The 13,395-nt window shown below is 37.4% G+C and overlaps 1 protein-coding gene across 1 annotated transcript in view; it reads left to right on the top strand.

Annotated features, from left to right (window-relative positions):
• The first annotated feature begins 1,185 nt into the window (after positions 1 to 1,185).
• Positions 1,186 to 13,395, top strand: part of col5a2a (collagen, type V, alpha 2a) — a 31,673-nt gene continuing 19,463 nt past the window's right edge. Inside the window, exon 1 of the mRNA XM_035523899.2 lies at positions 1,186 to 1,385. Coding sequence (XP_035379792.1) covers positions 1,295 to 1,385 — 91 coding nt within the window. The 5' untranslated portion in view covers positions 1,186 to 1,294. The remainder of the gene's footprint in view (positions 1,386 to 13,395) is intronic.

The raw sequence follows: 13,395 nt of genomic DNA, 5'->3' as shown, positions 1-13,395 counted from the left end.
ATCTAGCTTACTTGGTGTTACATACTATGTAACCTAAACTGCATGATAACTTTTGCTATTGAGTGCTTAATATCGTAATCTATTTTTTGTTTGTTTTTGTATTTTGACTGCAAAGTTCATTTGTCATAACGTTCCATGTCATTTCAACCCACAAAGTGTCATGTCACCAAAAATCTGTGTCCCTTGACATAGTTGTATGAACTTGATATCAAAGCAGCTTTTATGACATCTTATGCTTCTTAGAATAAATGTTTATAAAGGTTTGTGTATTAAAGGCCATAAAGGCCTTATGTAGGTGTCATATATCCTAAGCCACAACCATTCAGTAAAGAGTTTTCCATATTTAATTCCACAACAATGTGCATCATCAGTTCCTGGCTCATTCCACAAGAGGAATGCGCCACGCACATACACATCTGTTCAACATGTGACAGACAGTCAATAAAATGTGCAAGAAGATTCATTTATACTTCTCTGATCAGCAGAAAGGATACTGAGCAAGAGCCAGCAATACACGACAAATGTTTTTTTTCTAAAACAAAATATGTGTAAGAAATGTAACAAAATCAAACTGTTAAAAGAAGTCCTTGACAACAGAAAAAAAGTTGAAGTGCCAAAAATGTACATTTCTTGTCAGAGAAATAAAAAACTTGTATTTTGATTGTTGTATCATCTGACACTCAAAGCAAAATGGGTGTAAACACTATTCTTGTTCTGTCATAAAAAGTGCCTGTCAGCAGTAAATAAGGTTGGTGCCATTAAGACAGTCATAAAATCAGTTTATAGCCTGGCATAGCAGCCACCTTTGGGGAAGAGAAACAGTAAACAGGCAGTAAATATATCAAAAGATATATCTTTAAATAAAAAGATGCATCACAACACCAGAGCACAGTACAAACATCATTTGTATATGGATGCTTATAAATAAATGCTGACAAAAATGGGGAGGAAATGTAGTGTTGCCCACAGATTACTTGCTATTTAAAGCTATAAAATGAGTAAGTGAAAGAGAAAGGGAATAAGAGAGTGAAAAAGAGAGAACAATGGAGAAACAGAGAGGAAGGGACTGAGGAGAGAAAAAGAATAAGAGAAAAGGGGAAAAGAGGGAGACAGACAGGGTGAGAGAGAGAGAGAGAGAGAGAGAGAGAGAGAGAGAGATAGAACAGAACTGGGCTGGGCTCTGCTCAGAGCAGGAAAAGCCTCAGTCTTTCTTCATGGTGCTGTGATAGGCTTGGACTCTTACCCTCTCTCCCTCACTTTGCACAGAAAGAAGTCTCATGTCTTGGATATAGACATGATGAGCTTTGTGCATTCCAGGATTTTCTTATTTCTAGCTGCATCACTGGTACAAGTACTGTTTGTGAAATGCCAAGAAGGAAACAGTGGTAAGTTGAGCAAAGCTGATCTGTTGTGTTGATGGTCAAGCTGACACAGTGCTTCTGTTTTCAGTGGTGGAACTAAGCTCCACAAATTGGTTTTCAGCTGTGGAAGTGAAATATTTTATCACATGACCTAGACACCAACTTATAGAGTTCAGTTTGGAGATAACTTCTGAGAGATATAATGCTTTATCACAGAGTTATTTCAAACTGATTTATGTAAAGGAAAACCCGAAATGTGCAGTACCGGGTGAAGAAATGGGGTCTTTAGGAGTTGATTAGTCACTGTGTTTCCATGTTATCTTACATCTCTGCATGTTGGTGGTCTGTCATTGTTTCCGTAATTAGTCTAGAGGTTCTTAGTGAACTAAATCACTTGTCCTCGTGAAAATAAAGTGGATTTGTCCTAATGGCAAATGTATATATTCATAATTATTTCCCACGATTGCATTGTTTGCCTGTAATTACCAGTGATGTCACCTTGTAGTTGATGGAGAGATATAGGTCTATTGTGTGAAACGTGAACGAGTCTTGTTATACTCTAGACAATTCTTGTTGCACCCCAAGACGCTGTAAGCGTTAGTTACTCACATCTAGATCATTATTCGCCAGCACCGTTCCCTTCACATCTGCAGTCTCATTTCAATACTGCACTCACGCGTCTCTGAGGGAACTCAGTTTGCGCCCTAATTCAGCGCAGATGTCGCGAGGGAGGAGTTCCAGGATGAGAACATGCAAGACGAAAGGAAAGAACTTGCGTGCCCGGAACACCTGAGCGCTATTACTGCAGTCACGCCGAGGGCTCTAGCACGCTTTCAACCTATGACGTCACACCTCACGGACTTTGTCCATTCGGTTTAACGATGTCTTTCTTTTAAACACAGCACTGTTGTGCACAAACAATATATTGTAGTTTTAAAATGATCGTCTAAAGTAAAGTGAACATTGCCTTATAGCTAAAATAATTGTTACATACGTTTGGAAACTGGAAACAACGAATACAGCGGAACACCGCACAAAATACGCCATCTTGTGGTGAATGACGATAACAGAGAAGCGTTTGGCAATTGGCTGCTACAAGAGTTCAACAAGGACGAAAACATTTTCTTTAAACTATTGGTTTGTTTGTTCATTTGTTTGTTTGTTTAAAGAAAAGCAATATCAAAACGATCAAAAGATCATTCTAAAAATTGTTACTGTAACATTTTTACAATTAGAACCTATCTTATCCATTATTTTAGGTCACACATATTTGGAGACATCTCCATAGATACTTTTAAGCAAGAAGATAGATTCTCAAGAAGTGTCTTGTAAAATAAATGCAATAATAAAAAGTAATAAATAAGTATATTCATAGAACAAGCTTATACCTTATCTTATATCTGAGGTGGTTAATAGAGGCTTTATTTGGGAACGTGTTTGTGGGAACCATGCTGGATTGCATGCTGATGAAGTGAGGATCTGAGAACAGCTGCTGTTGAGAAGCTGAACTTTAACTACACCAATTATATGTGGTTCATGCTTAATGTGTTGTCGAATGGGTGCTGCATTCGTGAAAGTTTTGGAGTGTTCAAAATCTTAGTATTATTCAGCTTTTAAATTGATACCATATGTGATATAACCATAACACACAACTATGAACAGTCTTTCATGTTTTCTTTACTATCAGTACATGTAAATTTTATTTCCAGAATTTTGGAGTTCATGAGTTCTGCCATGATACCTAAAATAACACACTTATCTTTGTGTGGATGTAGGGTCTGATTTATTCTGATCAACAGACATGACTGAAAACCTTACTAATATGTGTGATCCATCTTGTACATCTTGTGTGCTTTAGATGTAAGAAAATCCTTGAGGCCCAGCATTAACACTCTTGTGCTCTCTGGATAAAAAACATTTACAGCCTGTTTACTGATTCTTCACCATCTGCTACCAGACTTGTGTACCAAACTTTTATAATTTTTCTCATTCTGGCACAATGAACAATATAATACTAACAATTTATCACAAGCTAGGTCATCTTGCAAAAAGGAAAATAACATTTGTCAGTCTTCTTTTCTCTGTGTAGGTATGTCCCAAACTAGAATGTTTATAATAAATTGCATTAATGGTGGGAATTTTTTTTTTGCTCCTCAACAGTGATTGCTGCCATTCTTGCCACATCAGAAACTTTCCAACAAATGGGCTGTTTTCTATCCTAACTAAGTGTCCAAATATGTGAACGAGGTCTGCAGCGTTGTGCTGATGGAAACCATGTGGTGCATTTTTGAGCAGTGACATGCCTCTTTGCTGAAAAGGAAGAAAGAAAAAAAAACTAGGCTGGAAAACATGACAGTCTTTACCTGAACCTGAACTGGAAAATGCATTATGAGTAATCTACATTCCAACCTGTAGATGTAGCCCTTTATGGCTAGTTGTACAGCTAGTTTGGATGATAGATTTTAATGTTGGTCTTGTTCATGAGACTGCTTGGGAACATCTTATGTAAATGATTACAGTCAGCAAATGCAGGGCTAGGGGATGACTTCCAGATGTTAAACTGGTTGCTTTGGCAGTATTTGGAAAATATTAAAACAAACCTTGGCTAAAACTCCATTTGGGAGGAAGTTATATCACTGATGTTAGAAACATTGTGTGAGTGAATGTTGGTAGAACATGGAAAATGGAAACGTGGTCACGTGTTAGGAAAAGAACCCTCCCCCCTCTGCTGTCTTGCCGTGGGAGGCATGGGACTATTCTCCCACTTACCTGGTGGTATTATAAGAGATGAAAAGCTCACATACAAAACATGCACAGGTGAGCAGAAGGCAAAATGACATTAATCCGCCTTGATTCTCAAACCTTGTGTATTTACACATCTGCATCCATTTTTTTTGGAAGATCATAAAGTTTGCTCATAGAGTTTATTAGCTGTGCCTGGCTGTCTTTAAATGACATATTTTACATGAATGAGCCGACTAAGCCATAAATAATCTATGGATCATTTAGTTAAAAACCTTAAATGCTAGCATTGTAAAGGTGCAGTTGACACATTCTCTTTATTTTCTGGATATTCACTTAGTTCTGAGTAAAGATTCACTCACAGTCTTATAAATGCCACAACCAATTCACTTTGCTTAGAAATCTGAATTGTTTCCAAACTACACAGCCTCAAACTACAAATGAACAGCTTGAAACAATGACTGTACCAGATCAGAATATCTTGCCTACACTCGTACAAGGCATAAGTCATCAGAACCTGCAGCCACCCCTGGAGCTTCCTATGTTTAATAATTTTCTCTAGTGGAAACTGTTTAGGGAGTGATGAGAACTCCCACTGGTTACGTGGACGTGCCACATAACTGGAAATCATTTTAATCCTAATATCCAGTCCAATCCCTCTAACACACCAAGGGGATGATAAGTAGCTGTCATTGGTGTCATGCAGTCACTTATTAATCTATTTAAATAGCTGCAGGGAAATCTGCTGAGGCAGAGAGCTCATTCACAGTGGGCTCTGCAAACATCATCTAAAAACAAAACCCTGAATAAGAAGTTTTAGTAAACTTCAAACATACAAAAATATGTAAATATGTATGTATATGGTCATACAGCACACAGGCCCCCCAGGACTGGAGCCAAGAACCAATCACAATTCACACAAAGTTGATTTAATACATCATTTCGTGTCAGGGTGGCATTGTTTTAAAAAGTGGCCAAGTGTGGATTTCATGGGAAGTTAAGCAAGCAGATGGCTGTGGTTTCTTGCTCCACAGAAAGGGATTTTCTGGGTTTTTTTTTTTTAGTATTATGTGACTGCCACAGAATGCTTTTTTTCATGTAGGAACCAGACCCTACTGAGAAAGTCATCTAAAATTCCCAATTGAAATGAAATAAAATGACTCTGCATTTGGATACAGATCATAATATCAATGTACAGATTCTATAGTCACAGATTCTACTTTCAATGCATTCAACCCACATTGATTTTTGTCCTTGCCAGTTTCTAATAAGACAAATATTCCCACATGTCATTTGCAATTACATCTGCAGTGTATGGAAAATTAACCAAATACAAAGTTAGGAAATTGGTAGAACTGAACTTAAAATAAATAAATTGTAAATATGGGAACTTTCCTCACCTCAGTATTTATGGGGCAACTATATGATTCAGTGAGCATTTTAATTACTACAGGGACCTTTCTGATCAGGTAGTCTGTAGTATCTAAAAAAACTTGTCATCTCTTTGTCTCTTATCTAGCTATTTAACTACAAAATTCTGTCTACCAGGGGCTTAACAGTGAAAGAAATTAAACAAAAGTCTGGGTACCAAACCTTATAAACAGATTTTTGCAAGAAAATAGCAGAAATATTATCCTTTGGACCTAGAGTAACTGAAATTATTTAAACAGATTATGTTTTAACATTTTATATTTTTTGAAAAGCCAAGGAAGTTGTGTTGCAAATAATCATCCAACTCAGTCTGCCTGTGCCAGACTCTCTATGCCAGACTGGTTTATGTGGAAATGTCTGCAGTCTTTAGTGAGTTATAGGCTAAGGTCCATTTGATGCTATTACCTCATTAAGAACAGCCCATGTTGACATTTGACTGTAGGATTATTAAAAAAGACCCCTGCCAGTAAATATATCACAGGTCTTATATGAGAGCTGTTTTAAGTAACATGAGTTGCCATGTTTTACATTTGCTTTATGTTTATCAACAAAGGGTTGCTGATAACTCAAAACTGTGTTTTCAGTCAATGCAATGTCTAAATAGAAATCAAGGAATGCTTAAGATAACTGATTTCTGGTGACCATGTGCTGTGGTCAGGCTCTGCTGAAACACTTGGAATTGAAAGAGGATTTGTAATCTACAGGAATGTGTAGGTTGTTATTTATGTTGGTTGGGTTTAATGGCTTGGTTCAGATTTCATTAACCTATCAGAAATATCAACACTTTTTGGCAAGGACTACTGTCTCTTTTATGGTTGCCTTAACACTGTTTAGCCATGTCATGCACAGAACTGTGTTTATCCAAACTGGCTGGTGCACACCAGCAACTAAGCTTACTAATCTTGTAATGGTAGCTTTTGTAAACTACACATTATTGCCATCACATGAAAAGTGTATAGTGAGAAAGGAGGGCAGCACTGGGTTGTGTTCCTATTTATAACAGTGTCATTGATGTGGTGACATGCAAGTTAAAGACAAAAAATGCAAACGCTTCAGGAGTGACAGCAGAGAAAGCCTGCCCTTAAGAGAGTAGATTCATCACCTTTTAAGTCAGCTTGTTCTTGTGTTATCGGTCCTGTAGGAAGTATCTTTTAGACTGGAATTTCCTCCAGATAGAGGAATGCTGAATATCTGGTTGAATACTTCAATTCCTGTCTGCTGCTTCATTTTCTCAGTAGAATAAGGAAGAGTAAAAGATTGAACAGTTCATTAAAGCACTATTTTGCATTAACATTTCTGTCTGAGACTCGCAGATCTTATCTTGCTTTCAAGTGATGCTGGATAACTTTGATTTTAGCCCATGTAAATTACTTGAAATTGTAATCTGTAAGTACAAACATTACAATTACAAACTATTAGAGGGCAATGTGGTTGATAACAGTAATTCATAATAATTATCACCGAATGTTTGTATCGACAGCTTGGTCTTTAACTCTAGTTAAAGGCGATATTGTTTATTTGCATCACACTTAATGAAAATTTGTGTATTATGTGTTTGTGTAATAAGATACGTAATGAGATATCAGATATGTAATGAGAATGCTTTCAGTCCTAAAGAGTTTTACACTGTGACACCATTTGTGTTACTGTATGTTAAACCAAACGAGAGATATTTTAGTTTTGGCCCATTTTCACCTCAAAAACCATAATTTGCACCAAACTTGGTAATTGTCCACAGAAATGCAAAGCTATTACCATCTGCCAAATTTGGTCACAATCTGATTATCTTTACTATAGTTGTAAGTAGATCATTGTGAAGGAGCTCCACCCACAATGATTGAGTAACATGTTACATCCACACTGTACTAAAAGCTTGAAATTTTTTGATTTGCTTTGAGACTCAAAGCATTACACTGAGACCATTTTTTTGGCAATTCAGTGAAACACCTAGGACTATTTCAAAAAGTGTTCTTTTTACATAATTGTAAACTATAAAAAGTATCAGGTTTAGAAAAAACACTTGAATATGCAAAGTTGTCTGGCTCACAGAGATACATTGTCTGATTCTAAAATGTTGTGGATATGTTGGAAATAGAATGACATGGACAATATAAGTGTCCAGTGGCCAATTCCTATGAAACTTGAATATGTCTGACAGAGTGTGTGCCTCAATATAGAATTCAAGATTTGTGTGGATTGGCTAACTGAAAGCCTGTCAAATGTGTACTGAAAGCTGATTGGCTGCCATTTTGTAGATATCATCCAAAATTGTTGCCCTGCCCCAGATCCCTTTGGGGTGCCCACCTGTGAAGTTTGATGTCATTCCATCAAAGTGTTCATGGGTTGGAGCTAATACATGTACAGTATTGTAATGGAGTATTGGCAATGGATACTCCACCTGTTTTTGATTGGCATTTGTAACCTAGATACTGTTGAAATTTCCCAATTTTTAATTATTATATTTATTATTTTATTATTTATACATTAAAAAAAATAATTATTAAGGTTCAGAGTTTTCTGAATGTCTGAATGAAGATTAGTAACACAAGAATTTTATCTTGTAACATACAGCATACTAGTTATGGACTGGAATGCATTTGGGTTTGCTATTCATTTTATGCCTTGGTCATTGACCAAGTTTCAGGTCTGTAGGACTTTTGTTCTGATCTGGGTGGTTCAGTTCAGTGAGGTAGTGGAGTAAGAATAAGAAAATCTCTAACAAATACAAAAGGATTCCAGCATCCTTGGTGCTTGGACCCCTAAAAAGAATATTCATTGAACCAAATGACTCTTCTGAAATTAAAGTGAAGTAATCCCTTCTATCTGGGACATGCTTCTCACAGGATACTGCAGCCAGCCCAGCTGCTCATGACGACTCGGAAAAGTATGCACAAGCTTAGAGGAGGAGAGTCTGGCCAGACCAAGAAAACATTCAAGAAGTAACTTCCTCACAACCATTTTCAGACATTTAAACCTAATGGAATGGGCAGAGGACTAAACTGAACTGTAAATAGTTATTGCAAACTTAAAAACACATATGCTTCATTATTCTCGTTAGATAGCCTAGATCTCAGTTTTTTCCTGTTTAATGTTTGGAATGTAGAATTCATCCGGTGATTTGACATTTACTCCCTGGACACAGGGAGGTCATAATCACCAACAACAACATTCCCAGCGTGTAAAACTCTGCTACATTTTTCTTCACTCTGATTTAATTTACATAACTGGATCACAGGCCCACAAGCTTCACTTTGCCCTGTGTAAAACTACATTCAGCATTTTTCTGTTTTGGAAAAACCCCCAACTGGGACTTATCAGTCTTGTACTATTGTGCCTTTGACATACTTATATCAAATGCTTGGTATTTTCATATGGTGAGAAATAATTTATATGCTTACCTGTGATCATGCATTGATTGTATGTAACTGCTAATACACCTCCCCATTATGATGCTTCATCATATCAGAGATACGATTATTTAATTTTTAAGGACATGCAATAAGATGAACTTCACATTATCATTGCACAAATGTTATATTAAAATTAATAAATTAATCAGATGTTAAAAAACTTAAACTGTTTCTTTTTGTTTAAAAAGGGATAAACTGAACATACCCCTGGGCCCTAGAGAGGGTGATGTCATTGAATCTGGGCAGGGCTTTATGGGATGCCAAAGCCCCATAAGGGTGCTTCGGAGAGAGAAACTGATGTTCTTAATCCTCCAAGTGCACAGCTTATGTTTCCTGCTATGACATGCAAGCGTGACAACCAGAGGCATTGAGCTTCCATCATTCATCATCAAACAGAGTCTAAAAGGGAAGGTATAAAGACAAGAAGGAGTGCTAATGAAGTGAACTGGAAACCTGCAGCGTGGGTTTGCTCAGGATCAATATTTATGGAAGATATCCTTGCCTCGGGCCAATGGCTGCATAGCAGAGCAACACAAGCTAGTGTCATGGCGAACCAGCTGTGGTGGCTCTGTGAGTTCTCAAAGCCAGGCAAACAAAACAGAGAGGGAGGGGAAACACATTGTGAAGGGCAGCATCAGGGAGAGAGATCCAGTTCCCAAGGGGCTTGGGCAAATATGGAATCAGTCTATCTGCTTAGCCTGGAAAAGAATATTGTGTATTGCAGAAAAAACAGGACTGTACATGCACATGCAAGCTTTGTTGTTTGTGTGTTTTTGGCCATTTTTAATTGGCTTATTGCGGTTCTACTGTAGTATGAGAAAAATGCTATTTTAACTGCATTCTGCAGTTATACTCTATTCTCTATGTATTATATGCTGCAGTTGTACTCTATAGTGAGTACAGTGACTGCTAAATATTTCCTCAGTGGTTGTAGAGTTAAATATCAGCACTGGAAGGAGATATGCATAGATTAAATATATTCCCATTCAATCTTACATTTAGAGAGCTTTGATTAACTTTTGATTTTGCCAAATGTTGTGTCCAGCATCTGTACAAGTGTACCAGGTTAATGTAAAGGGCAAAAGTACAGGTCCTGTAAATATTATTACAAGCCAGTGAGTCCTGCAATGTGAAGCTCCATCTGTCTGGTTTTGGTCAGTATCTACAGAGCGAATATGTAATGGGCTAAAACATTGCTAGAGATTGTATGATACAAACACAACAGCATTAGCCATAGATGTTTGTTTTTATGTGGCTGTTTGCTTTTTAAGTTAAAATAGCAATGTTTTTCAATTTCCTGTTTGTTTGGAGAAATATTTGTGTGCTAATAAACTAATAGCTTACAAAAAATGTCCCTGAAGGCACACTGTTTGTGCTTTTGTACATTCCTTCTGTATGTAGACATGAACGCAGGCATGTGTATATATGGTAGATTAATAAACTTTCTCTGAACATATCTTCAAACATATCTACAAATCTCAGGAATGGATCAGAGTGAAGTTCTGTAGAGCAAGCTGTTACTGATGTAGGGAGAACACACACTCTGCTTCAGGTGTTATGCAGGTTCTGGAAGATGCGAATATGTGCTATGTCTAGCGATGTGTGAGCTTGGACTGGATATGAAAAACATGTGTTTGAATACCACCAAGAGTTCCAGCTTACAGTTTACAGTTTACAACTCAAAGACACAAGATTGCCAAAAAACCATCACGCCGTGAAGGAGACCTTCTCATCGGTATGTGTGCTTGCTAGTGGGATAAATATAGTAGTATTACTACTACTACTATTACTACTACTTATATTACTACTACTACTACTACTACTACTACTACTACTAGTACTACTACTACTACTAGTAATGATAATAATAATAATAATAATAATAATAATAATAATAATAGGGGATGGGGCAGTGGTAGCTGATTGTTAAAGTACCCAACTAATAATCAGTAGGTTGCCAGCTAGATCAAGCCCCACTACTGCCAAGTTACCACTGTTGGGCCCCTGAGCAAAGTCCTTAACCCTCAACTGTTTGACCATTATTCAATCATAATTGTAAGTTGCAAAAGCATCAGCTAAATGCCATAAATGTAATAATAATGATGATATTATTAATATTATTAGCTGTATGGATAACCAGGATAGCCAAACTATAGACTACATTCCACAATGCACCACAATAGACTAAAACTTAATAGTTTTCATGGTTTAGTATTTTCTTTCTTCTCAGTTTATTTGACTTCAGTAATGGAATGGAAATATAACACATAATAAGACGCTAAAAGGAAACATTTGTTTCCTTTACACAAATACACATTAGAAACTAGAAACTAGAGCTAGAAAACACCAAGTATTTTCAGAAAGTCATGTATGATTTTTGGCCCTGTAAGTAATGCTGAGTAATGAGAACAGTAATGAGAGACACAGTTTACATACTTTAAGGTGTAGACCCTACTCTGGGACTGTGTATGGTCTGCTGTCACAGCAAAAGGTGGTAGGAGTTGGCTGGAGGAGGTAGAACTGGAAAGTAGTTTGTCACCCAGCATCTTCCCTTAGCTAGGTTCACATTGCATTTACCGATGCTCCAGAAAATAAAAAATAAAGGGGAAAAAAGCTTGAAATTTGTCCACACTGGGACCTGCACCAGAAGCACATAATGCATCTTCCAATGCAGACATGCAGTGGGAAAATGTATATATTGCCAGACATGTTCCTCGCTTACAAGGGAGGGAGAGTGAGGCTCAAGACACTGGAGCTGGCACCTATGAGAGCCCCAGGTGTACAATGCCTGATGGCATGAGGGCAGTGTTCAGAAGGTAGCGACATATCTTGTAGTTAAAATCTAATTTCCTGTGCCATGCACCGTGCATATAATGTTATGATCTCCTAATCACCTCTAATCAGCCCTAATCACTGAGCTGCTTACCACCAAGCCTATTTTATTTTGCCTCGCTCATACTGAAGAAGACTACTGACATTCATGGGCATAACCCACTTTTTAAAGTTACAGAGTACACTAGCCAATCAAGTGAGCACTACTGACCGTTGGCAGAGAGCTGACCTTTTGAAATGATCCTCCCATGTAGTCATGGTGGTTGTGCATGCTTCAGCGATCCTGTTGCAAAGAGGACACTAACTGCAATAGGCAGCATAGATGCAGAAATAACAATCAGCTCCATGCTCATTAAACTTTCCTGGCTGGGGTACACACTACCTCCTGACATAGACCCTGGCTTGTTCTTTAGGGAGAAAGTTAAAACCGTGGAAACAATGCTCCATGTACAAGTGAGGGTTCATAAAATCCTCAGACTCCTCTGTACTAACGAAACTCTATCTGTATATTATCTTCATCTATCCTCATACTGTAATCTTTGAGAAGCCACTGGGCCTGAACTAAAGGAGGGGGGTTTGGGGTAATCACAGGTTTTAAAGCCACTTAGGGGTGCATTTGCAGTGCTGGCAACATGAATAGCCAGACATTGCATTCTGTTTCAATGAAAAGATGCTGTGTGTGTCGAAAACCACTCAGTCTAGTCATGGGGGTGTTCAGAGGTCTGAGAGATACAGAATTTAGTTGTAGGTATGAGAGTAAGTTATTTTAAAGCAGACATAAAATCTCTTCACTGGCTCCACAGTATTGTAGTTCATCTGCTTTCATTACATTTCAATCTCTCCTGGGATACACACATTTTATGGAGTCTTGGGATTTTATCCTTTCCAGGTAAACTTTCAGAGCAGTGAGCCAAACCATCACATAAACAAATGAATGCAACACATCTGCTAGTGTGTAGACAAAAAATAAATAAATAAATAAAAAAATCACAAGGCCCTGTGGTCACTTCGCTTTGCTTTGAAACTCATCTATAGTTGGAGCTAGAAAGACAATCTCTATTAAGTGAGTCATTTTGTCCATAAGGTCATTTTCTAACACCTAGAATCTGGACCCAAAGAAAGCTTCCCCATAAACTCCCCCAAAACAGATTTCTGGGCATTTCCAAGCTACACATGGAAAATATATAAAGTAAACATTTACTCTTGCTGACAACCCCCCCCCCCCCCCCCCCCAGGAGTTTGAGGTGGCATTACACTATGTAACCTTTGCCCTTTCCTGAGGAAGCCCATGGGATTGGGTATGTAGCATGGCACACATTTGTATGATTCCAGTTCAGATAATATTATTATTATTATTATTAATATTAATATTATTATTATTAATATTATTATCTACATTCCTTTTTTCCCTAGGACAATCCATAATTACTGAACTTTGGTTTTTGATCAAAACATAATTTTTTCACAAGTCAACACTGAAACATTACTAAACATTAATACTAAATGTCAGTGGGAACCAAAAAAGCTAGTATAAAAAGACAAACAACCAAACAAACAGAAAACTAAGTTGTGGAGTTTAAAAATTGCAACTCTACACTCCTGCAAGATTTTCCCATTGT

The sequence above is a fragment of the Electrophorus electricus genome, chromosome 4, assembly GCF_041902795.1.
Source record: "Electrophorus electricus isolate QZ-2024a chromosome 4, ASM4190279v1, whole genome shotgun sequence".
Taxonomy (NCBI): Eukaryota; Metazoa; Chordata; class Actinopteri; order Gymnotiformes; family Gymnotidae; genus Electrophorus; species Electrophorus electricus.
This window is presented reverse-complemented; position numbering and strand designations above follow the sequence as displayed.